Below are 25,222 nucleotides of genomic sequence, written 5' to 3' on the forward strand. Positions count from 1 at the left end.
TGAACTTGGAGTCTAAGATCCCTCTAATCATCAACACTGTTCAGGGTTTTGCATTTAACAGTGTACTGTCCCATGCATTCGACCTACCGAGCTGCCAAGATGATCATCACTAATCAAATCTCACTGAGATTTCTCAGGTCCTGTTGAATTTATTGCCAAGTGCACAAGTACGGGAAGGTACAGGGACAGAGAAACACTGACTTGTGGCAGCATCACAGGCAAGTACATTCAGATAACACACGGAACACAAATTATACAATTCTCTGTCAGTAACAAGATAGAAACATGTTTTACTTCATCCGGCTAATAGGACCAGAACAACAGGGGCTGAGCGGCGGCTCATCTCATACGGTTCGGTGTGAAGGTCTCACAACCCGGACCGACCCCGGCAGATTCTGTGAAGGAAGCGAGGCGAGGCCGCCAGTTCGGGAAAGTTCATCCCCTCCCCCTTCAGGTTTCACCGATCACCTTGTGTTTCTCTCTCCCTTCCCCACCCCCACCTTTTATTCTCCAGTCCTGCCGAAGGGTTTCGGCCGGTAATATCGACTGTACTCTTTTCCTGGATTCGGCCCGGTCTGCTGAGTTCCTCCAGCATTTTGTGCGCGTTGCTCGCATTTCCAGCATCTGCAGATTTTCTCTTGTTTGAGTTCGGGAAAGTTAACTCACCACCCAACGTCAGACCTCCGCACTCGGGACCGGCTTCAATACTCACCGAAGGGAAATTGTTGCTGCTGCCCCGCAGAGAATAATCCGTCTCCGGCTCCCCATCCAAGGGGGCGAGAACCTCCTCCCGATCCCGATCTCACCGCCGTCCCGCTTTCACAAAGAACGAAACAACAACACTGCCGTTCCCGGGAATGTGAGCATGCGCAATGTGCTTATTGCGTCACGGGCGTTGGGCGGAGCCTCGGAAAATGCTGACGATCTGCGGTAAAACAGGATCACGTGACTCGGTGACTGTTCCTCCCCCTTCACATATTGCCCGACCCATCGCCGCATTTCCCAAATTATTTCATTATTTCCCTATATTATTTCCATATTTACACTAGACACGTATTTAGTTTTTCCCTCCATATCTTCCCCGATCCCTTTCCCTCCAGCCCCAGGTCACAGAGTTCTCAGGGTTATAATTTCGATTCCCATCCCATCCCATCCCGACACACAATTCAGACCCACACAGGAAATGTGCGGGTTTCAGTTAAATCAGTCTATGTTTATAAACACTTAATTATTAGCCTAGCCGTTAAACCGATAAAGCTCGAGCACAGCAGCACCTGGGTGACGTAACACACCGCGTCCGTCAGGGCAGATCCCGGTGTCGGGAGCCCATGTGTGACGTCAGGCGAGTGGGGGGAGCTGTGTGACGTCACTTGTGGGGGAGCGCTCGTATTTAAAAGCACTTTAATGGATTTTTCGGTGGGACAACAACATGAGCCTAGATCAGAGAAGAGTACCCAGACAGTGGAAAACATCCTGTATTGTCCCGGTACCGAAGAAACCACAACCAAAGGAGTTGAATGACTTCAGACCTGTTGCCTTGACGTCGCACGTGATGAAGACCATGGAGCGGCTGATAATACAGAATCTGAGGCCACAAACCAGGCACGCCCGGGATCCGCTTCAGTTTGCGTATGAGGAGAAGGTGGGAGTGGAGGATGCTATCACGTATTTGCTGCACAAATCACTCTCTCACCTAGATGGGGTCAGTTGTGCTGTGAGGATCACATTCCTTGACTTCTCTAGTGCCTTTAACACCATCCAGCCCAAGATCTTAAGGCACAAACTAATGGAGATGGGAGTAGACTCTCACATGGTGGATTGGATAGTGGACTACTTGACAGATAGACCACAGTACGTGCGGTTGGGAGACTGTAGGTCTGACACGGTGGTCAGCAGCACAGGAGCGCCGCAGGGAACCGTACTCTCTCCGGTCCTGTTCACATCAGACTTCCAATATAACTCGGAGTCCTGCCATGTGCAGAAGTTCGCTGATGACACGGCCATAGTGGGGTGTGTAAAGAATGGACAGGAGGAGGAGTATAGGAAACTGATACAGGACTTTGTGATATGGTGCAACTCAAACTACCTGCGTCTCAATATCACCAAGACCAAGGAGATGGTGGTGGACTTTAGGAGATCTAGGCCTCATATGGAGCCAGTGATCATTAATGGAGAATGTGTGGAGCAGGTTAAGACCTACAAGTATCTGGGAGTACAGTTGGACGAAAAGCTGGACTGGACTGCCAACACAGATGCCTTGTGCAGGAAGGCACAGAGTCGACTGTACTTCCTTAGAAGGTTGGCGTCATTCAATGTCTGTAGTGAGATGCTGAAGATGTTCTATAGGTCCGTTGTGGAGAGCGCCCTCTTCTTTGTGGTGGCGTGTTCGGGAGGAAGCATTAAGAAGAGGGAAGCCTCACGTCTTAATAAGATGGTAAGGAAGGCGGGCTCTGTCGTGGGCAAAGTACTGGAGAGTTTAACATCGGTGGCTGAGCAAAGGGCGCTGAGTAGGCTACGGTCAATTATGGAAAACCCTGAACATCCTCTACATAGCACCATCCAGAGACAGCGAAGCAGTTTCAGCGACAGGTTACTATCGATGCAATGCTCCTCAGACAGGATGAAGAGGTCAATACTCCCCAATGCCATTAGGCTTTACAATTCAACTGCCAGGACTTAAGAACTTTTTTTTAAGCTATTATTAATGCTTTTTGAGTTAGTGATTTAGATGCATATCATATTCTTACTGAGTTAAGTATTGTATGTAATTAGTTTTTGCTACAACAAGTGTATGGGACATTGGAAAAAAGGTTGAATTTCCCCATGGGGATGAATAAAGTATCTATCTATCTATCTATCTATCTTAATCACGGGTTTCATCACTGAATCCAGTGTTGTGAGATGTAAAGTCCCCTGTTATGTGTCCGGCTGTGCCGTGTTGTTGGTGGAATGGGCAGCGTGGTGTTTGTCTCGATTCGGGTCACAACACCAGAATTGCCAGCGGGGTCCACACACAGTGTATTAGTCAACAGAAAACCTCTCGTCCCTGCAGTCTTTGTCTCCTGGTAAACGCAACACCCTGACAGTGTGGACCATAGATACCCCTTCCTCTCAGAGTCAGGGAATCATTCAGACAGCTGATCGCTGAGAGGAATTATATTTATTGGTCATTAAATTTCGCCCAGTTTTTTTGCTACAACAAGTGTATGGGACATTGGAAAAAAATGTTGAATTTCCCCATGGGGATGAATAAAGTATCTATCTATCTATCTATCAGATTCGTTTGGACGGATTTGATGTGGAGCTCGGGGTGTCACAGTGAAAGTGCCGGACGGCCGAACTCTCTCCGTTGTCCAAACATCCTTCCAGGTGAGGCGACACTTCACCTGTGAATCTTCCGGGGTCGCCCGTTGTGTCCGCTGCTCCCGATGCGGCCGCCTCTACACTGGTGACACCGGCTCCTCCGCAGTTGTGCGGGGTAGGGGTGTTTTTTTCTGGGGGGGCGGTCGATGATATTATTCCCTTTTGTGCGGGAGGGGTGGGGTTTGGGGGTTTGATGATCGGGATGCTGTCTTTCTGATGCGGGGGTTGAGGTGGGAGTTTGATTTTTCTCTCTGAACGACTTTCATGCTCTTTCTTTGTTTCGTGGTTTTCTGGAGAAGAAAAAAAGCTCAAGAATTGTTTACGGATACCTGCTTTGATAATAAATTAACCTTTGAACTATCCGCTCCGAGCGGGACTTCCTGGTGTCCAAACATTTTCATTCCGATTCCCTCTGGGCAATCTATTGATGTTGAAAATTATCATAACATGATAAGGAATGGCTACAAGTGGCACATGCAACTCGTTCATTATCTGATCCAGAAACACGTTATGCCCAGATTGAAAAAGAATTGCTCAGCATTCTGTTTCCTCGTGAGGCATTTCATCAGTTTGTGTCAGGGCAATCTTTTGATGTTGAAAATGATCATAAACCTCTGATTGCATTGTTTTATGCGGGAGGTGGGGTGGGAGTGTGATTTTTCTCTCTAATAGATGCTGCTCGGCCGGCTGAGTTCCGCCAGCATTTTGTTTGTGTTGCTCTGAATTTCCAGCATCTGCAGACTTCGTCGTGTTTGTGATTTACCTCTGCGTTGTCCCTCCCGCCTCCGGCTACTGTTCCCTCTGTAGGGACCCCCGGCCACTGCTCCCTCTGTAGGGACCCCCGGCCAAGGCTGGTGCTGCCGCGAACCTCCTGCTAAACGCAGGCGCAGTGCCGACCGGCCGTTATTCTGTTCAGGCTTCCGTGAAGAAGGGTCTGATCTCGGGTTTGTGGAAATCGGGGGCCGGCTGCCGAGGAAGCACAACTTTGTGGGGCGAAGAGCCTGTATCGTGCTGTAGGTTTTCTATGTTTCTATGAAAAGTGCCGGGAACGAGCTCTGCCGGACGGCTGGAGGCTCCGGGCTCTCCGGTCCCGCAGCCCCGGTTTTAGCTTTGCGCCCGAGCCCGGGCTGTGGGATCAGTTAGTTGTGGTTCCCAGGCTGGGAGGGGTTTGGGGTGAGGGGGATCTGTCTGTGTGTGTGGGTAGAGGTTACGGTGGACTGTGGGTGTGGGGTGAGTGCAGGGAAGGGTGTGGGACCGTCGTCGGGGAGGGTGGGGTTGCTGTTGTGAGAGAGTTGGATGATCGGACCTTCCGTGTTCCGGGTCAAATAAAGTTGTAAACAGGGGAGGATCTGCTCCGTTGTATCGGACGCTCGCATGTCCTTTTAGGAAGCAGCAATTCTCTTCAATTTTAACGCTGTCTAATCTTGCTGTTAACATTGTGTTTGTTACAAAGCCCCAGTGTCTGGAAGAGCTGTCACCGTCATGGGCTGTTGGGATGGCGGTGGGGTGTCAGTGACCTCTGTATCAGAGAACAACACGGGGTTCTACATCCTCCTGTGAGATATAAATGTCCTCACAGTGGATTCGGATCAGCTGGCATATCTGGAGTTTGCAAAAGGAAAGGGGATAGGGAAGGGCTGAGGAGAGAGAGTTTTAATCAGCAAACCATCGTCCGGGGTGGAAGGGTACAGGAGCTGCCTGACAGATCGTTTTACAGTGATTGTGTTTTTATATAATCTCACAGATGGTGACTGAGGAAGAGGCTTGTTGAGGGAGGATACCCGGAGGTGAGCAGGTCAGACACGGTATCAGGAGAGTGACAGTGATGTGATTTCCTGTGTCACGGGTACAGACAGTCGTCTCAAGTGAGGAGTTTGTGTGGAGATGCAGCTTCCCTGGAGGTGGAGGAAAGAGGACACACCAACAGGTGGAACCAGCTGTGGGAGGACATGGTTTGTCAGGTCTGACGACGAGCTGAATGTACCATAACCTTCAGACTGAATCAGAAAACCATTCTGAGGGTATTTGAAATGTCAGAAGCAGGGGAGATGTGATCACATGTCTCCATCAGACCCTCAGTGAGATGGTTCCAGTTATAACGTGCAGGGATGAAAGCACAGTGTTTGGAGTCTGATTTAATCACTGATTCTGACACAGTGAGAGGGTTAGTTTTGCTGTAAGGCAGCGACATTAATGGAAGAAGACACAGAAACTTCATCAATTGCCAGTTGTTTAGCAGAAGTGACCAATCTCTATGCTACCTTGACAGAAACTGATACTCACAGTGGTGACAAAGGGGTTCAGTCAGGTTTATTTCAGGTTGGAGAGGGGTGTGGAGTTTTGAAATCAATGCCTTGTTAAACCATCATTAATTTAGCATGTCCGGAGTGGTGGATCACACAGCACGGAAACAGGCCTTTGGCCGGCCATACCTGTTCTGACCATCCACTCACTGTCTACACTGGTCCCATTTATCAGCACTTGGTTCACAGCCGACTGTATCTTGGCAGTTTCAATGCTCATCCTCTTCGTAAATGTTGTGAAGGGACCTGCCTCCACCACCACCTCGGGCAGTGTGTTCCAGATTCCAACCACCCTCTGAGTGACAAATCTCCTCCTCAGATCCCTCTAAACCTCTTCATCCTCTGCTTAAATCTATGTCCTCGGATCGGTGACACCTCTGTCCCAGGATCGTGGCCTAGTTGGGCATCAGAGAGGCCTTTGATAAGGTTCACATGGTAAGTTGCTGTGGAAAGTCAGATCACACGGGATCCAGGGAGAGCTGGCTCACTGGATACACAGTTGTCTTGATGGTAGGAAGCAGAGAGTGATGGTGGGAAGCTATTTATTGGACTCGAGGCCCTGCCCTAGTGAGTTTCCCCAGGGTTACACCCCATTGCTCTCATTATTCATTGATATTTAATTATATTTGCATTTGCACAGTTGATTGAATTCTGTGCTCTACTTGATCTTTCATTGATCCTGTTATTATTCTAAAGATTTGCTAAGTCTTCCTGTAGGAAAAACTATCTCAGGGTTTTATGTGGTATGTGACTATATAAAATTTATGTACTCTGATAATAAAATTTACTTTGAACATCAACCATTGCTACTTGTCATCTCGATCAATAATCTGGTTAAGAATATACAGGATATGGAGAGTAGGTTTGCAGCAAGTTCAAACAATTAGTTTTTCTCAAAAATATTAAGTATAAACACTTCGCTCTGTTTCCCTCTCCGCACTCGACCACCCCTCCCCTTACTGTCTTCCCTCTCTGCCCCGTCCTCCCTCTCACCCTGACATTGGACATAAGTTCAGGGTGAAAGTGAATTATCTGAGGGGAATCTGAAGGGGAATTCTTCACTGGGAGGTTGGTGAGAGGGTGGAATGAGCTGCCAGTGGATTTGGAGGATGTGGGTTTGATTTAGACACTAAAGAGGAATTTGGGTGAGGACGTGGATGGGAGGTGTATGGAGGCTCTGGTGCAGGTAGCTGGAAATGGGCAGTAACAACAAAAACAGGTCGGCATTGACTAGAAGGGCTGATGGGCCTGTTTCATTGCTGCTTGGCTCTGTGATTCTAATAATATTGTGATTTGTAATTTCCACAGTAAGTACATTGCTACTAATGTCTGAACCCAGAAATCTGCCCAAACAAGAATTGAAAGACTCTTGGCTGGCTACAAAAGGTGTCTACAAGCTGTGATACTTGCCAAAGGGGGTGCTACTGAACATGTAGGGTGCCTAAACATTTGCTTCTGTCCCTTTTCCTTTTGTTGTTATTTTGAAACTGTAATAGATTGAAATAAAAATGTAATCTTCCTTAAATATTAAAGAAATGTGTCATCTCTAACCTTATGCCTTTTGGAAATCAGGTCGTCTTTTACTCGCTGATCTATTGACAGTAGCAGAAATTTTGACAAGGGGTCAAAATCAAGGAAAATCATTGGGAATATCAGATCGCTACTGGAAGAGTGGATTGGGAAAATCAGGTCGGCAATGGATCTCAAGAGAGAGAATTTCTAGAATGTCTACGAGACGGCTTTTTAGAACAGCTTGTTGTTGAGCCCACTAGGGGATTGTCTGTACTGGATTGGGTATTGTGTAATGAAACAGAGGTAATTAGAGAGATGGAAGTGAAGGAACCCTTATTGATGACAACATGATTGAGTTCACTGTGAAATTTGAGAAAGAGAAGCCGAAATCAGATGTGTCGGTATTTCAGTGGAGTAAAGGAAATTACAGTGGCATGAGAGAGGAACTGGCCAAGGTTGACTGGAAAGGGACACTAGCAGGAAGGACGGCAGAGCAGCAGTGGCTGGAGTTTATGTGAGAAGTGAGGAAAGTGCAAGACAGAAATATTCCAAAGAAAAAGAAGTTTTCGAATGGATAAAGGATGTAACCGTGGCTGTCAAGAGAAGTCAAAGCCAAAGTAAAAGCAAAGCAGAGGGCATACAAGGAAGCAAAACTTAGTGTGAAGACAGAGGATTGGGAAGTTTTTTAAAAAACTTATGAAAGGAAAGTATGAAGGTCATTAATAGAGAAAAGAAGAACTATGAAAGAAAGTTAGCAAATGATATCAAAAAGGATACTAAAAGCTTTTTCAAGTATATAAAGAGTAAAAGACAGGTGAGAGTAGATATAGGACCAAAAGAAAATGATGCTGGAGAAATTGTAAATGGAGATAAGGATATGGCGGAGGAACTGAGCTGACTCCATGTGTGTATATGCAATTATGATAAGAAATACAGACCAGAAAACTTAAATGAAAAGCTGGCTCAGAAGAATAAATCATCACTCTGGAAGAAAACATTAACCAGTGAAATGAGTATGACCCTCCATGGGAGACATCCCAATGATCTGAGCAGATAAGATGGTGACAAGGAAGCATCGAGCACCTAACTGAGTGTTGACCTCTTCCCAAAAACAGAGGAGTTTCTTGAGGAAATACAGGATGAGGTGGGTAACAAAAGTAAAACAAATCGAAACTTCATGAAATACAAACAAACAAGGCAGTAAGTGCAGAAAAGGCCAAGAGAAACCAGATACAATCCAACACATTCCAGGATCCTGCAGCAGTTTAACTCAATCTGATTACTTACGCAGGTACAATCAAGTGGCAAATATCATTCACCAAAATCTATCTTTAAAATACAAACGGATGAATGACCACAGTAACTTCATTAAGGCACCATAAATTCAAGCCTGATTCAGTTAAGGACATAATCCACCAATTTATATGATAATCAATACATTATTTCAGTTAGGATCATCTCAAATAACCATTTGGATATAATATTACAGGATAAACAGGCAGGAATAACTCCCTCAATAGGTATAACCATTCTCAACACACACATGTGCCCCCACCACAGGCATTGTTCGTCAGTCAGATAGCCAAATTATTTCGTCTGCCAATTAGTGTCCAAATACAAGACAAAGTAGTTAACAAAAGAAAAAAAATGCGGAATACTTGAAATATAAACAAACAAGGCAGTAAGTGCAGAAAAGGCCAAGTGAAACCAGACACAATCCAACACTTTCCAGGATCCTGCAGCAGTTTAACTCAATCTGATTACTTACAAAGGTACAATCAAGTGGCAAATATCATTCACCAAAATCTTGCTTTAAAACACAAACTCACGAATGCCCTCTATCACCTCATGAAGGCACCATAAATTCAAGCCTGATCCAGTTTCAGAGTCAAAATCTTACAAGTTATATGATCATCAATACATTATTTCAGATAGGTCAATCCATCTGGTTATATTACAGGATAAACAAGCAGGAGCAACTCCCCCAATAGATAAAACCATTCCCAACACACATGTTCCTCAACCAGTGGAGCACCTCACCACAGGTAGTGTTTGTGTCATCAGTCAGATAACCTAATTACTTTCTCTGTCAATCTGCTTCCAAATCTCATTGGTTGGCATGCCCTGTTGCTGAATCCCTTCTCCTCATCATACGTTCTTACCCCGACCATCGTCCAGGGCCCGAACCTCTGCTCTGTGCAGACCTGCCTCTGGTTTCTGACCCAGCTTCGTTGAAAATCCAATTGATGGTTTCCCACTCTGCTTTCAGTCTTTAGAGGACAGTGGTGTTCGCTAACAACACTTTAGAAGTGGGGAAAGTGACCCATAATGTGGACATGAGTCGTGATTAAGGAGGTTAACTCCCAATGTCATTCTTCCTCAGCCCAGAGATTAGAGGGGCAAAGAACATCTCAGACAGAACTGCAGTCAGCTCGACGTCTTCAGTCTGCAGGAAATTCAAGGGAAACCTCTTCGCCCACACAGTGGTGACTATTTGGACCTCATCCCAGGGAGAGTGAGAGGTGAACAACAGGGGAGAATTTGAAAGATCTGTTGTGGAACAGAATCACTGGCAGGGTTCAGCCGGCCTGAGTTGACTCTCTACTGTACACTAAGTGTGTTATAAATTCACTAAGTACCAGAGACAGTGTTTAAGATAGAACTGATTCATTTGACACAGATCGAGTCCCATTAAAGGTGAATATGCAGCAGAAGAAACTCCTCCCATGCCTGGTGAGCAGCAGCAATAATTGCAGAGTTCATCACCTACAGTCACTCTCGAAATTGCATTCAGCAACGGTGATGGACAAATATCCAGCATGCAGCTCATTGAAACTTTCTCCCCTGTGTGAACCTGGTAGTGAGTTGTAAGTGTAACACGCTGTAAGGTTTCACTGTTGATTTAATGGCCTCTCTGTAATGTTTCACTGCTGAGGTAATGGTTTCTCTGTAGCAGAAATGTCTAGTTTACAACTAGAGATAACAGGGTTTTGGAGTGCTGGGCTATCCAATGACAGAAATGTTCTTTCTTGTGAGTCTGGATGAGAGAATTTCATGGGCTTTTTCTGGGGAGAGATGAGAAGCCACGAATGGGGAGAGTGGGCCCTGTTTTTTTTACTTTACTAACCCTATAGTCAAAGTAAGAATTATGAATCACATATTGTGTACTGTTTGTTATTTTGGGGTATTGATTTGTAACAGGGGACACGGCACAGCATCCACCCACATTTGGCCGAGCTAGGGGGCTATCACCCCCTATATTAAGCTGCTAGCTGGAGTGAGAGTTACATAAGGTTAGATGACTGAGTGAATACATTCCCACATTAACAGGAGGTGAACGGCCTCTCCCCAGTGTGAACTGACTGGTGTGTCAGTAGGCGAGATGACCGAGTGAATCCCTTCCCACAGTCTGAGCAGGTGAATGGCCTCTCCCCAGTGTGAATTCGCTCATGTACCTTCAATTGAGATGATTGAGTGAATCCCTTCCCACAGAATGTGCAGGCGAATGGCCTCTCCCCAGTGTGAACTCGTTGATGGACCTTCAGTTGAGATGACGAAGTGAATCCCTTCCCACAATCCGAGCAGGTGAATGGCCTCTCCCCAGTGTGAACTCGCTGATGTACCTTCAGTTGAGATGACCGAGTGAATCCCTTCCCACAGTCTGAGCAGGTGAATGGCCACTCTCCAGTGTGAACTGACTGGTGTGTCAGTAGGCAAAATGACAGAGTGAATCCCTTCCCACAGTCTAAGCAGGTGAACGGCCTCTCGCCAGTGTGAACTGACTGGTGTGCTTGCAGGCTAGATAACTGTGTGAATCCCTTCCCACAGTCTGAGCAGATGAACGGCCTCTCCCCAGTGTGAACTGACTGGTGTGCTTGCAGGCCAGATAACTGTGTGAATCCCTTCCCACAGTCTGAGCAGATGAACGGCCTCTCCCCAGTGTGAACTCGCTGATGTACCTTCAGTTGAGATGACGAAGTGAATCCCTTCCCACAGTCTGAGCAAGTGAACGGCCTCTCCCCAGTGTGAACTGAATGGTGTGCTTGTAGGCCAGCTAATTGTGTGAATCCCTTCCCACAGTCTGAGCAGGTGAATGGCCTCTCCCCAGTGTGAACTCGCTGATGTATCTTCAGTTGGGATGAGTAGGTGAATCCCTTCCCACATTCCGAGCAGGTGAACGGCCTTTCCCCAGTGTGAACTCGCTGGTGAGCCATTAGGTCAGAAGACTGATTGAATCCTGCCCCACAACTTCAGCAGATGACCAGCCTCTGCCCAGTGTGAACTGACTGGTGTGTCCACAGGTGGGAAGACAACTGAATCCCTTCTCACCCACAGAACAGGTGAATGGCCTTGTCCAGTGTGAACTTGCTGATGTACATTCAGTTGAGAAGATCCATTGAATCCATTCTCACAGTCTCAGCAGATGAACGGCCTCTCCCCTGTGTAAAATGACCGCTGTGCCAGTGGGTCAGATGACCAAGTGAATCCCTCCCCACAGTCTGAGCAGGAAGGATGATCAAGTGAATCCCTTGCTCCACTTATTAAATATCTGGACAGAGACAGCAAAATTGGCGTGTTGTGTTCGAGATTCCCGTAGATAAATTCCTTGTTTTTAGCCTGTAAAAAGATTTACAAAATCCATCAATGTGTGTAGGACAACTTTTCATATGAGATCACTTGAGTTGTCAAGGTGTGATCTGGCATCACACTCTTACAGTGAAGTTCAACCCAAGTTGGAGAGAGAAATCATCTAACTGGGCACAGTGCTGGTATCTGGAATGACCATCAAACTCTCTGATGCTCTTCCTCTCTCTATAAGAATGGGGCATCTCTGCCATCTCCAATCTGTGACCTGGCTCAGTTTGACTCTCGCCATTGGTATTAGTCCCTGTTCCCACTGAGCAGCACGGGCTCCTGGCCTCACAGTAACTGAAATACTCTCACACAAATAGCCTGCAGTGCATTCCACGCACCCACCACTCTGGGTAAAAATCTTACCCCTGACATCCCCTCGGTATCTATTTCCAAGCACCATAAAACTATGCCCCCTCGTGTTAGCCATTTCAGCCCTGGGAATAAACCTCTGGCTATCCACATGATCAATGCGCCTCATCATCTTATACACGTAAAAAAGGCTCTAAACATAAACAAGGAAATTATACATTGCTTTGGGAAATTGTTAGAAGTATACAAGATTATGAGGGTATAGATAGGGTAAATACAAGCAGCTTTTTCCACTGAGGTTGGGTGGGATGTCAACCAGAGGTCATGGGTAAGTGGGGAAGGTGAAAATTTAATGGGAACATTTGGAAAAACTCTTTACTGAAATGGTCGTGAGAGTGTGGAATGACATGTCAGCACAAGTGGTGAATATGAGCTCGGTTTCACCATTTCAAAGAGGTTTTGAAGGAAGCCTGGATGGTAGGGGTATGGAGGGCGATGGTCTCGGTGCAGGTACTTGCAATAGACAGCTTAAGTGTTTTTTTGGCATTGACTAGATGGGCCAAACGGCCTGTTTCCATATTGAACGTCTCCATGATTCTATGACAGAGAAGCTGGACAAACTTGTTTGGAAGGGAAAAGGTTGGAGTGACAATGAAGCAGCAATGGCTGGAGTTTCTGGGAGCAATTCGGGAGCTGAGCGATCGATACATCCCAAAGAAATGGAAGCATTGGAAAGGCAGGAGGACACAACAGTGGCTGTAATGAGGAGCCAAAGCCAACATAAAAGCCAAAGAGAGGGCAAACAAAAATGCAAAAGCTATTGGGAAGCTAGAAACCAACAGACAACAATGAAAGAAAAAGTTCAGATGAGCTCAGAGCATGGATGATGATTAATGAGTCTTGGTAGCACTCAAATGTCTGAGGCATTTAAAAGAACAAAATATCCAGGGCTTCAATATCTCCTGAAAGCCAAGGTTCCCTGCACCAGTTACATTTCAACTTTTACATTGTTAGGCACATAGAAACTCTACACCCTCAAAATTTCACTTTTGAAGGCCTCCCACTTACAAAGTACTCCTTTATCAGAAAACAGCCTGTCCCAAACCACACCTATCAGATCCTTTCTGACACCATCAAAATTGACCTCTCTCCAATTTAGAATCTAAACTCATGGTCCAGACCTCTCTTTTTCCATCTTTATTTTGAATTTCTTGGCATTATGATCACTAATTTCTGTCGCCAGCCCTGATCATTGCCTAACAGCTTATTGCACACTTCTACATCGGGAATTTTACGTACCGATTCAGGGCACATTTGACAAACTCTATCCTATCTAGTCCTTTTACAGTATGGGAGTCCCAGTCAACACATGGAAAGTTAAAATCACTTACTGAATCAACTTTTGTTTCTTGGGATGGTCTGCAATCTCTCTACAAATTTGTTCCCCTGAATCCCTCAGACTGTTGGGTGCCACCACATCCCAATGATGTCTACAAATTCCCTTTCCTGAACTCATCTGGCTTTCCTACGATGCTTCTTGCATTGTCACATATGGAGCTCAGCACATTCATCGCACCATGCTCAACCATTTGATTGCTGACTCTGTCTGAAGTCTGAACAACATCTGACTGGTATGTGTAGAGATAACATCTGAAGTTTGTGTAGAGATAGCAGGAGCTCTGACGGAGATCTTTCAGGTGTCATTAGAAATGTGGATTGTGCCGGAGGATTGGCGTATTGCTCATGTGGTTCCATTGTTTAAAAAGGGTTCTAGAAGTAAGCCTGGCAATTATAGACCTGTCAGTTTGACATCAGTGGTGGATAAATTAATGGAAAGTATTCTTAGAGATAGTATTTATAATTATCTGGATCGACAGGATCTGATTAGGAGTAGCCAGCATGGATTTGTGTGTGGAAGGTCATGTTTGACAAACCTTATTGAATTTTTTGAAGAAGTTACGAGGAATGTTGACGAGGGTAAGGCAGTGGATGTAGTCTATACGGACTTCAGCAAGGCCTTTGACAAAGTTCCACATGGAAGGTTAGTTAAGAAGGTTCAGTCGTTAGGTATTAATGCTGGAGTAATAAAATGGATTCAACAGTGGCTAGATGGGAGATGCCAGAGAGTAGTGGTGGATAATTGTTTATCGGGATGGAGGCCGGTGACTAGCGGAGTGCCTCAGGGATCTGTTTTGGGCCCAATGTAGTTTGTAATATAAATAAATGATCTGGATGATGGGGTGGTAAATTGGATTAGTAAGTATGCTGATGATGCTAAGGTAGGAGGTGTTGTGGATAATGAGGTGAGTTTTCAAAGCTTGCAGGGAGATTTATGCCAGTTAGAAGAATGGGCTGAACGTTGGCAGATGGAGTTTAATGCTGAGAATTGTGATGTTCTACATTTTGGCAGGAATAATCCAAATAGAACATACAGGGTAAATGGTAGGGCATTGAGGAATGCAGTGGAACAGAGAGATCTAGGAATAACAGTGAATAGTTCCCTGAAGGTGGCGTCTCATGTAGATAGGGTGGTGAAGAAGGCTTTTGGAACGCTGGCCTTTAAAAATCAGAGCATTGAGTACAGAAGTTGGGATGTAATGTTAAAATTGTACAAGGCATTCGTAAGGCCAAATTTGGAATATTGTGTACAGTTCTGGTCACCGAATTATAGGAAAGATATCAATAAATTAGACAGTGCAGAGACGACTTACTAGGATGTTACCTGGGTTTCAGCACTTAAGTTACAGAGAAAGGTTGAACAAGTTAGGTCTCTATTCATTGGAGCGTAGAAGGTTGAGGGGGGATTTGATCGAGGTATTTAAAATGTTGAGAGGGATAGATAGAGTTGACGTGAATAGGCTGTTTCCATTGAGAGTAGGGGAGATTCAAACGAGAGGACATGATTTGAGAGTTAGGGGGCAAAAGTTTAGGGGAAACACGAGGGGGTATTTCTTTACTCAGAGAGTGATAGCTGTGTGGAATGAGCTTCCTGTAGAAGTAGCAGAGGCCAGTTCAGTTGTGTCATTTAAGGTAAAATTGGATAGGTATATGGACAGGAAAGGAGTGGAGGGTTATGGGCTGAGTGCGGGTAGGTGGGACTAGGTGAGATTAAGAGTTCGGCACGGTCTAGGAGGGCCGAGATGGCCTGTTTCTGTGCTGTGATTGTTATATGGTATCAAGAAAACAAACTCTCCCTCATTGTCACAAAAACAAAGGAGCTGATTGTGGAGGACAGGGGGAAAGGAGAGACAGACAATGCTGTCACCCTGTGACAGGTGAACAACCGACAGCTTCCCCAGTTTCCGAATCCCCAGTGGTGGGCACTTAATCTGGACTCCACCGCGTTTGAACCCCTTCTGCCAGCGGCCGACCCCTACGTGACTCTGTGCTATGACCCTACGGGGTGCTCAACTGAGGAAAGCCAATATCATGCACCCCACGAGGGACAGAAGTTCCCAGTCATGGTGATTGGACAGGATTAAGGAGGAGAGGGCAGTGCATTACTGGCCGAAGTTCCGGATTTCCTTTGGCGACAGACAGGACTGGTGGCTCCCCATACCATCGTTAGGGTTTGCCCTGGGTTCAAGCCAAAGAGCCTAGAGTTCCTTGCCTACACCCTGATGAAACAAGCCTCCAGCAACAAGGGAGACTGGCAAGACTTGGCCGCAGGCCAACTCTGATACTGGAAGGAGTCTGAGGTGAAGACAGGACATCTGCTAAGAAAATCTTTTAATATTGACCGAACCCAAGACATTGCACATAATCTCTGCTCAATTTCAGACAATGAAGTTGACAGCACCAACTGCCCCCCATCCAGATCACCATGAAAGAAGGACAGACTCTCCCATCCCTTCCTCAATATCCCCTCAAGCCTGAGGCAACATTTTCTGAGGATGGAAGCTCTTTTGTGGATCCAGCAGGGAAACGATGCGATAGTGATGGACAGTGAAGTAATTGAACAGGCCTCTTTTGAAGCAGCTGTCTCCGCCCAGAATGCTGAGCTGTTTGCTCTGACTCGTGCCTGTATCCCAGCAACTGACTAAAGTGGGAATGTTTATACAGACTCTGTTATGCATTTGGAATTGTACATGACTACGGGGATCTCTGGGAACATGGGGATTCCTGACTTCCTCTGGCCACCCCATTAGTAATGCCACCTTTGTAAACAACTTACTCACCGCTCTACAGCTACCTCGCATTTTGGTTGTTATTAAATGAGCAGCCCACACCCACATATCCGAATGAGTCACTAAATACAATGCTTTAGCGGATGAGACAGCGAAAAGTGCGGCACAATCCTCGGTAGTTGTAGTCCCCTCGGGTTCCCGTCAAGCATCCCTCTGTGACTTAAGAAGAACAGGTTTGCCAGACATGAGGGAGGTACGTACTTTTCAGGGGGACGTCTCTGAGGAGGAGCGCAAATTGTGGTCCCAGATGGGGTGCCAGAAAGAACCCAACCTAGCTTTTTGAATCACCCAACAGGACAGGTTTGTGTTCCTACACAATTTTTACCGATATTGGTCGATTATATACATAATTGTACACACCTGGGAAAGGAGGGAATGGTTGGTAACCTGTACCCTGCACACCGGGTATGTCTCCCTTGCCAGGTGGATCTTTTTGTGTCTACAAGTTGATTTTATTGAATTGCCTTGAGTACATTGCTATAGATACTGCTTAGTTATTATCTGCTTAGTAGGTGGATTGAAGCTATTCCAACTACCAATAATACTGCTATGACAGCTATGAAGATATTATTACGGGAAATAATTCCCAGGTACGGCCTGCCAGAGATGCTGAGCTCTCACAATGGCCCACACTTTGTGGTGAAAGTAAACAAAGGGGTACGTAACGAACTAGCTATCAAGCAACAATTCCGCTGTGTATACCACCCACGGGCCACTGGCAGAGTGGGAAGAGCCAATGGCACTCTGAAGAGTAAACTAGCCAGACTAACAGCAGAGACTGGACTCACTTGGTTGAAGGTCCGACCATTAGCCCGATTCCACATGAGGGTTACCCCACAGGGGAAAACAGGGTTGTCGCCAGCTGAAATCATTTCTGGATGGCCCATGAGGACACCCTGGGAACAAAGTCTCAGGATTAAAGGCAAAGTGAATAAGAATAAGGGACCTTGGTTCTTGAGGGATATTGGAACTCTGATAAAGAAGAGAGAGATGTATGACATGTATAAGAAACAGGGAGCAAAGAAGGTACTTGAGGAGTATAAAAAGTGCAAACAAATACTTAAGGAAGAAATCAGGAGGGCTGAAAGAAGACATGAGGTAGCGTTGGCAGTCAAGGTGAAGGATAGTAAGAGCTTCCACAGGTATATTAATAGCAAAAGGATAGTTATGGGATAAAATTGATCCTCTTGAAGATCAGAGCGGTTGGCTATGCATGGAACCAAAAGAAATTGGGGAGATGTGATATGGTTTTTTTGTGTCTGAATTTCCTCGGGAAACTGGCATGGAGTCAATGGAAATAAGGCAAACAAGTATTGAGATCATGGAACCTATACAGAGAGAAGAGGAGGAGGTGCTTGCTATCTTGAGGTGAGTAGATAAATCTCCAGGACCTGACAGGATATTCCCTTGGACCTTGAAGGAGACTAGTGTTGAAATTGCAGGGGCCCTGGCAGATATATTTAAAAGTCGTTATCTACGGGTGAGGTGCCAGAGATTTGGAGGATAGCTCATGTTGTTCCGTTGTTTAAAGCAGGCTCTAAAAGTAATCTGGGAAATTATAGGCTGGCAAGTTTGATGACGGTCATGGGTAAATTATTGGAAGGAGTACTAAGAGATAGGATTGACAATTATTTAGATAGACAGGGACTTATTAGGGAGAGTCAACATGGCTTTGTGCCATGTTTAACAAATATATTAGAGAGTTTCGAGGAGGTTACAAGGAAAGTGGATGAAGGCAAGGCAGTGGTTGTTGTCTACATGGACTTCAGTAAGGCCTTTGACAAGGTCCCGCATGGGAGGTTAGTTAGGAAGATTCAGTCACAAGGTATACATGGTGAGGTAGTAAATTTGATTGGGAATTGAGAATGGGAGAAGTCAGAGAGTGGTAGTGGAGGATTGCTACTCTGAGTGGAGGCCTGTGACTAGTGGTGTACCACAGGGATCAATGCTGGGTCCATTGTTATTTGTCATCTATATCAATGATCTGGATAATAATTTGGTAAATTGGATCAGCAAATTTGTTGATGATACAAAGATTGGAGGTGTAGTGCACAGTGAATAAGGATTTCAAAGCTTGCAGAGGGATCCGTACAAGCTGGAAAAATGACAGATGGAGTTTAATACAGACAAGTGTGAGGTATTGCACTTTGGAAAGTCAAACCAAGGTAGAACATACAAGGTAAATGGTAGGGTACTGAGGAGGGCACTAGAACAGAGGGATCTAGGAATACAGATACAAAATTCCCTAAAAGTGTCATCACATGTAGATAGGGTAGTAAAGAGAGCTTTTGGTACATTGGCCTTTATAAATCAAAGTACTGAGTATAAGAGTTGGAATGTAATGGTGAGGTTGTATATTGCATTAGTGAGGGGGAATTTGGAGTATTGTGTGCAGTTTGAGTCACCGAATTACAGGAAGAATATTAATAAGGTCGAAAGAGTGCAGAGAAGGTTTACAAGGATGTTGCCGGGACTTGAGAAACTGAGTTACAGAGAAAGGTTGAATAGGTTAGGACTTTATTCCCTGCAGCGTAGGAGAATGAGGGTGATTTGATAGAGATGTATAAAATTATGATGGGTATAGATAGAGTGAATGCAAGCAGGCTTTTTCCACTGAGGCTGGGGAAGAAAAAAACCAGAGGACATGGGTTAAGGGTGAAGGGTGAAAAGTTTAAAGGGAATATTGCAGGGGGGGGAGCTTCTTCACAACTGGGTCTGACTGGTACTGGCATAACTGGTTCTTCTGGGCACATTCTGTCTCACTCACAACTATTTCCTACCTTCCTTTGTACAGGTATGTAATGTCTAAAGGACCAGTGTTTGAGTAAATGAGACTCACCAAACTTTCTCCTGACTGAATCACTGGAATCTCCCGAGTCAGATGGGTTCTCTCCAGTTGATGCTCTCAATCCTAGGGCTGGTTCACTTGTTGCTGTTCCCTTGTCTTCAGTCGTGATTTTTCTTCCAATAAATCTCTCACTGCAGGTCTAACGTTAACATGAAAGATAATGAAGCACGTTAACAATGAAAAGGAGGACCAAACATTTCTGCTTAATGTTACTAGGAACAAAACTCACTGAAATTTAAACGTTGGCAAATATAATTATCTCAGTGAACAATCTTTAATTGTCCCTCACACATCACAAAACAATACGGGATAAGAAGGAGCCATCATTCAGTCACAAGACACAGGAACAGAATTAGGTGATTCAATCCATCTGGTCTGCTCCACCACTCAACCATTCAATCATGGCTGATTTTTATTCCAACACCATATTCCTGCCTTTCTCCTGTAACCCTGAAGCTACTCAGCAATCATCAGTATATTAATCTTCACAAATAGACCCAAATGGCAGCCTCAAACAAATTCTGCAGCAACAAATTCCACATATCAGACATCTTTTGGCCAAAATTTTTTTCTCATCTCAGTTTTAAAGGGAAGCAAGTTTATTCTGAGACCGTGCTGTCAGATCACAGACTCACTGTCTAATGGAAACATCCTCTCCATGTCCACTGTATCCAGGCTTTTCAACATTTGGTAGGTTTACTTAACCATCCATCCCTCCACCACCCCCACCGTCCCTCTGAACTCCATTGAGCACAGGTCCAGAGCCACCAAATGCTCCTCATATATAAATCCGATCATTCCTGAGATTATTCATGTGAACCTCATTAGCAACAACTGCACCGGACACATTTCCAGGAATAACAGACAAAGCAGTTCCAGGATAATTTACAGGGAAAAGTTGTGCTTCCTTTACTGTTATACTATCACTCCATTTCCAGGTTAAAACAGGACCATTTCAGGAAATTTGTATTACAGTTCCTAGGATACAGATCTTGTCTTGTCCATACTGGACCGACCGCCGTCGCTGGACTATAAACGTGCAGGAGTAATGTATGGCTCAGCTCTACTGCGGGAAGCGGAGGCTCGAACCATTCTCCCCCTAGACTTCCCAGTCCCTCGGTAAAGCAGGCAGTGAAACCAAAGATCCCCACAACCTGGGACGTTCTCCTTTCTCACCCACCCCACTCCGGGAGAAGACACAACAGCCATAAAGCTCCAGAACAAATGCGAGAAGCCTCAGGAAACGAGGCGAGTTCGGGTAAGTTAATGGGACTCAGCGGCCAAAATCACACCACGTGATCTGGCGTCACAAAGCAGAGGGCGGGGCGAATCTGCGGCACACAGTCTCACGTGACCTGTCGGCGGGACTTCCATTTCAATTCTGTGAAAACAGACAGCCTGGGCTCCTGGTTTGGATCGTTCAATGCAGATTAACTGAAGTCGACACATTTCTGACGAGCCCAGATAGTTGGGAAACAAATGAATTCCTGGCCCTCAGTTCGGGGCTCACGGCCAACATCGGATCTCCCCGCTCGGGATCGGTCTCAATACTCACCGATGGGAAAGTGATATCCTCGGCCCGCAGACAGTGATCCCGACGGAAGAGACGAAAGTCTTTCCTGAACACACAGCCGACCCACTTCAGCTCTGAGCGGAGAGGAAAACACCGTCCACCCGGAGACTGTGAACATGCGCGAAGAGATTATTACATCATCGGAAGGCGGGGCCTCGGAAACAGACGCCAGATGCTGCCCATCCGCGGTTAAATGGGACGGGCAAACGGGATCACGTGTCAGGATTGGTGACCTCGCCCCCCCCCCCCCCCCCAGGCAGAGACTCCAGCTACTCATTAGTCTGTGGAAAGAAGCAAACTTGCCGCTCACATCTCCTCTCACCTTAAATGTATTAGACATTTCAACCCCCCAGGAAAAATATATCCACTCTATCTATTCCTCTCGTAATCTTATAAACGTCCATCCAGTCTCGCCCCAGCCTGCGCCGCTCTGGAGTAAACAACACAAGTTTGTCAAGCCTCTCGTTATAGCTCATGCCCTCTAATCCAGGCAGTGTCCTGGTAAACCTCTTCTGCGCCCTCTCCAAAGCCCCGACATCCTTCCGAGAATGGGGGCGACCAGAACTGTATGAAACACTCCAGATGTGGGCTAGCTAGTTTTATAAAACTGTGTTACGAACTGAAACGTTTTAGAAACGAACCAGCAGCAATAGAGTTCACACTGGAGTCTGGTTTTGATGGTTAAAACACTCTGTTTATTAGTATCTACTTATAATATAGTAACTTAACGAAATAAAGGAAAGTTAACAGTGTTAAGTGTATATATGTGCAAATGTAATTCCCAGTCTATCGAGCCTGAGGGAACAAAGTTTAGAGTCTTGAGATGGTAAGTAGGAAAATTCAGTAATCCACGGAATAAATGACGGGAGAGAGATATTTGTAATCCAGGGTGAAACGTAGAGAAAAGGCCGTTACTTCAAAATAACCGCCGACGAAGTTCTTATCCGTTGAATCCGTCCACAGACGAGTTATCAGCGAAAGTGGACCTGTCTTAGGAATACCGTCTTCCAGGGGTACCACACAACATACCCAGGCAAGGGTTAACACAAGATATTACAAACCCCACTCCTATGGATTATACGAAGTGACAGCCACACACATTCGTTGTGGTTCCGTGTACCGATGATCAACCCACTCTTGTGGGCATAGGAGAGTTCCAAGCCTCAGCTGCGACTAACTGAAGCTATCAGCTTTTCCAGTCTCTCTCTCTCTTTAGACTGGCCGACTGCCTGTCTGCAGATCGCTCTCTCTCTCTTATGGTTCAGTCCACAGTTAGCGCTGTCAGCCCGTGACTGACGTCATAGCCCCGCCTCCTCACGCCGGCGCTCTTAAAGAAACAGTCACAGTACGACCGCAGGCTCGGAACAGCCGCAACACAACTTCCCGACTTTTGAACTCAATGCTTCAACTAAGAAAGACAACCATGTCATTTGCCTTCTTAACCACCCGATCAATCTGTGCAGTCTCTTTCAGGGAGCGATGAACTTGGAGTCTAAGATCCCTCTGATCATCGACATTGTTCAGGGTTTTGCATTTAACAGTGTACTGTCTCATACATTCGACCTACCGAGCTGCCAAGATGATCATCACTAATCAAATCTCACTGAGATTTCTCAGGTCCTGTTGAATTTATTGCCAAGTGCACAAGTAGGGGAAGGTACAGGGACAGAGAAACACTGACTTGTGGCAGTATCAGAGGCAAGTACATTCAGATAACACAAGGAACACAAGTTATACGATTCTCTGTCAGTAACAATCTATAAATATGTTTTACGTCATTAACAATGTATAAAATACATTGTGTCATGATCAATATTAAAATGTGCATTTTGTGTCAATAACAGACTTGGAAATGTTGAATTTGGTCCCTGTCTCCATTCCTCCTGTAATCCACAACCAGTTCCTTTGTTTTTGTCACAATGAGGGAGAGGTTGTTTTCTTGACACCACTGTGTCGGGGTGATGACTTCTTCTCTATACGCTGCCTCGTTATTAATTGGGATTCGGCCGATCAATGTTGTGCCGTCAGCAAATGTAATTAGCAGATTGGAACCCGCCACTGCAGCCCCACAGTGCACTATGTACTGATTGCAAAGCTACGAAATTGCATGTGAATAGCCTCCCCTCCCCCAACTCCACTCTTTCTGCGTCACCAGCAGACTGGAGCATCTCACATCTCGCTGCCTCCGCCAGGACATTAAACTGTGAACAACTGTGGTCAGGGACTGATCTCTGGGGTACTCCAAACGCTACCTACCTCCAGTCTGAAAACGACCCACTCATCCAGACACACACTACCGGCAGTTTATCGATCTCCAACGAAAAAGCCTAATCACCTACTCCTGAGGATCAATACCATTGCTGACTCTGAGTTTACCACCGTCAAATGCCGGGAGGGACATAATAATCAGAAAGTCTCTAGTCACAGCCGTGTAAATAAAATGTGATCTCAGTGGGTGTGTGGCGCATGCCCAGAATGCGAAGGAGACAGACAAACTGAGCCAAGTCACAGACTGATGAAGGGGAGGAATGATCAATTTTGATACAGAGAGGGAAGCAGAGAGTTTGATATTGTGCCTGATGCCAAAACTGCGGTCAGTTTGAAGATGAAGTATTATTCCTCCAACTTGTTTTGAGCTGTAACACTGTTTTTATCCGAAGGCACCATGGAGATGCTAGAGAACACAGCGCCCCACCCGCTACAAGGAGGGAACGAACACGTGTCCATGTCCGTGATCTGACTTGATACATTGCCATGACGTTATAGCAGTTTGACGTCATTCATCGCAGATACACCAACAGCTTCGCACTGGGAAGCGGCCGTTCACCTGCTCCGTGTGTGCGAAGAGACTCATTCAGTTAACCCGCCTTGTGATGCTCCGGTAAGTTCACAATAAATAGAGGCCACATTTCTGTCCGGAGTGAGCAAAGAATTTTACTCAATCATCCCAGCTGCTGCATCACCAGCAACTTCACATCAGGGAGGAAGTTCAGATCAGCTCCGTGTTAAATGTTTAAACATCACGGTGACTGAAGGCAGCTGCAGGTTCATGAGGGACTGTTACTGTCAGATTCTGCAGTTCTTGCGGCTGCTCATCGCACCCAGGACTGAACCCTGGTCACTGAGCATTGGAGGAGTCTGTTCTGCTGATGTTAGCCTTAAACTAGACTGGTGTTTAATATTGTGGATCTGTGAAAGATAAATCAGTTCTGTATCAAATCCCGTGTCTCAGGTACTTACTGTCTCTACCACACTCAAAATGTACACTAGAGAGTCCACTCGGCCCATCTGGTCATGGCCCATGTTTCTGTTCCATATCAGAATATCAAAATCTATCCCTGCCATTTCCCTATCACTCTCCCTGAGATGACAGGTTGCAACGAGTCACCACTCCGTGGGATAGGAGATTTCCCTTGAATTTCATTGAATCATAGAAATCTACAACACACTACAGACGCTTTGGCCCACAGTGTTGTGCCGACGATGTAACTTACTCTAGAAACTGCTGAGATTTTACCCAACCGCATAGCCACCTATTTTCCTAAGCTCCATGTACCTATCTAAGAGTCACTTAAAAGACCCTATTGTATCCGCCTCTACCACCGTCGCTGGCAGTGCATTCCACACACAGACACCACTCTTTGCTTAAAAACCTTAGCTCTGACATCTCCTCTCAAGCAGCTTAAACCTATTCCCCCTCGTGTTAGCTGTTTCAGCCCTCGGAAAAAGTCTCTGATTATCCACACGACCAATGCCTCTCATCATCTTATGCACCTGCATGATTTTCTCCACACTGAATAAGACGATGAGCTCACTGTGGTTTTGACGTTCTTCAGGGCTCTGGACGAAGTTGGTTAAACTCCTTCTCCGCTCTTTTCAACGTTTTGGGTCATTTTCACCAATTTTAAAGGACTGTGCCTCAGACAGCTGGGTTGTTGCAATCGTTACGTACCAGCAGCAATAGATCATTAATGGAGTCTGGTTTCGCTGTGAAAACCACTAGCTTTATCTGTATCTACTCCAAATATAAAAGATTAAACGAAATAAACAGAAGTTAACAGTGTTGTGCGTATATATAGCTCCCAAACAATCAATCTTGGGAAACAATGCTTAAAGTTGTAAGATGGTAAAGTAGAAAAGCTCAGTAATCCACGAAGTAAGTGAGTGAGAGGAGAGATTTGTAAATCCACTCGAAAATGTAGCATTTTGTGTGTGTGTGTCTCTGTATTTCCAGCAACTGTGGAATCTCCTGTGTTTTATATCTGCATTTTACTTTGGCATTGGATAACGTTGATATTGAGTATATTGTTTATGGGAGCTTTCGGCGTTAAAACAACTGCAGATTTTTCTATGCACACACGAAAAAAATGAGGTATGAATATTGAACCAGAGCCTGCAGAAATATTTAATGGCACCGTGATTACCCATAAGGCCGTGCGTTTAAAATTTCGCCGGCGCTGAAGCACCGAACAGATGCGCAGGCGTCAGGGCT

The 25,222-nt window shown here is 45.6% G+C and overlaps 1 protein-coding gene across 2 annotated transcripts; it reads right to left on the bottom strand.

Annotated features, from left to right (window-relative positions):
* Window positions 1-8,572: 8,572 nt before the first annotated feature.
* LOC140721123 (uncharacterized) lies at window positions 8,573-20,848 on the bottom strand. 2 transcript variants are annotated; one of them, XM_073035996.1, is made up of 3 exons: window positions 20,713-20,848; window positions 19,149-19,296; window positions 8,573-11,795 (listed from the first exon to the last, which is right to left on the bottom strand). In XM_073035996.1, exon 3 carries the CDS (start codon window positions 11,390-11,392, stop codon window positions 10,502-10,504), a length of 891 nt encoding a protein of 296 aa, XP_072892097.1. In that variant the 5' UTR covers window positions 11,393-11,795; window positions 19,149-19,296; window positions 20,713-20,848; the 3' UTR covers window positions 8,573-10,501. The 2 variants fall into 2 exon arrangements, with proteins under 2 accessions (XP_072892097.1, XP_072892098.1); XM_073035997.1 differs by lacking the exon at window positions 20,713-20,848 and adding an exon at window positions 20,338-20,429.
* Window positions 20,849-25,222: the final 4,374 nt, after the last annotated feature.

The sequence above is a fragment of the Hemitrygon akajei genome, unplaced genomic scaffold (genome assembly GCF_048418815.1).
Source record: "Hemitrygon akajei unplaced genomic scaffold, sHemAka1.3 Scf000050, whole genome shotgun sequence".
In the NCBI taxonomy this organism is placed as follows: domain Eukaryota; kingdom Metazoa; phylum Chordata; class Chondrichthyes; order Myliobatiformes; family Dasyatidae; genus Hemitrygon; species Hemitrygon akajei.

Bases quoted from the DNA above. Each gene is read 5' to 3' on its own strand.
- LOC140721123 (XM_073035996.1), bottom strand. From the start codon at position 11,392: ATGGCTCACCAGCGAGTTCACACTGGGGAAAGGCCGTTCACCTGCTCG.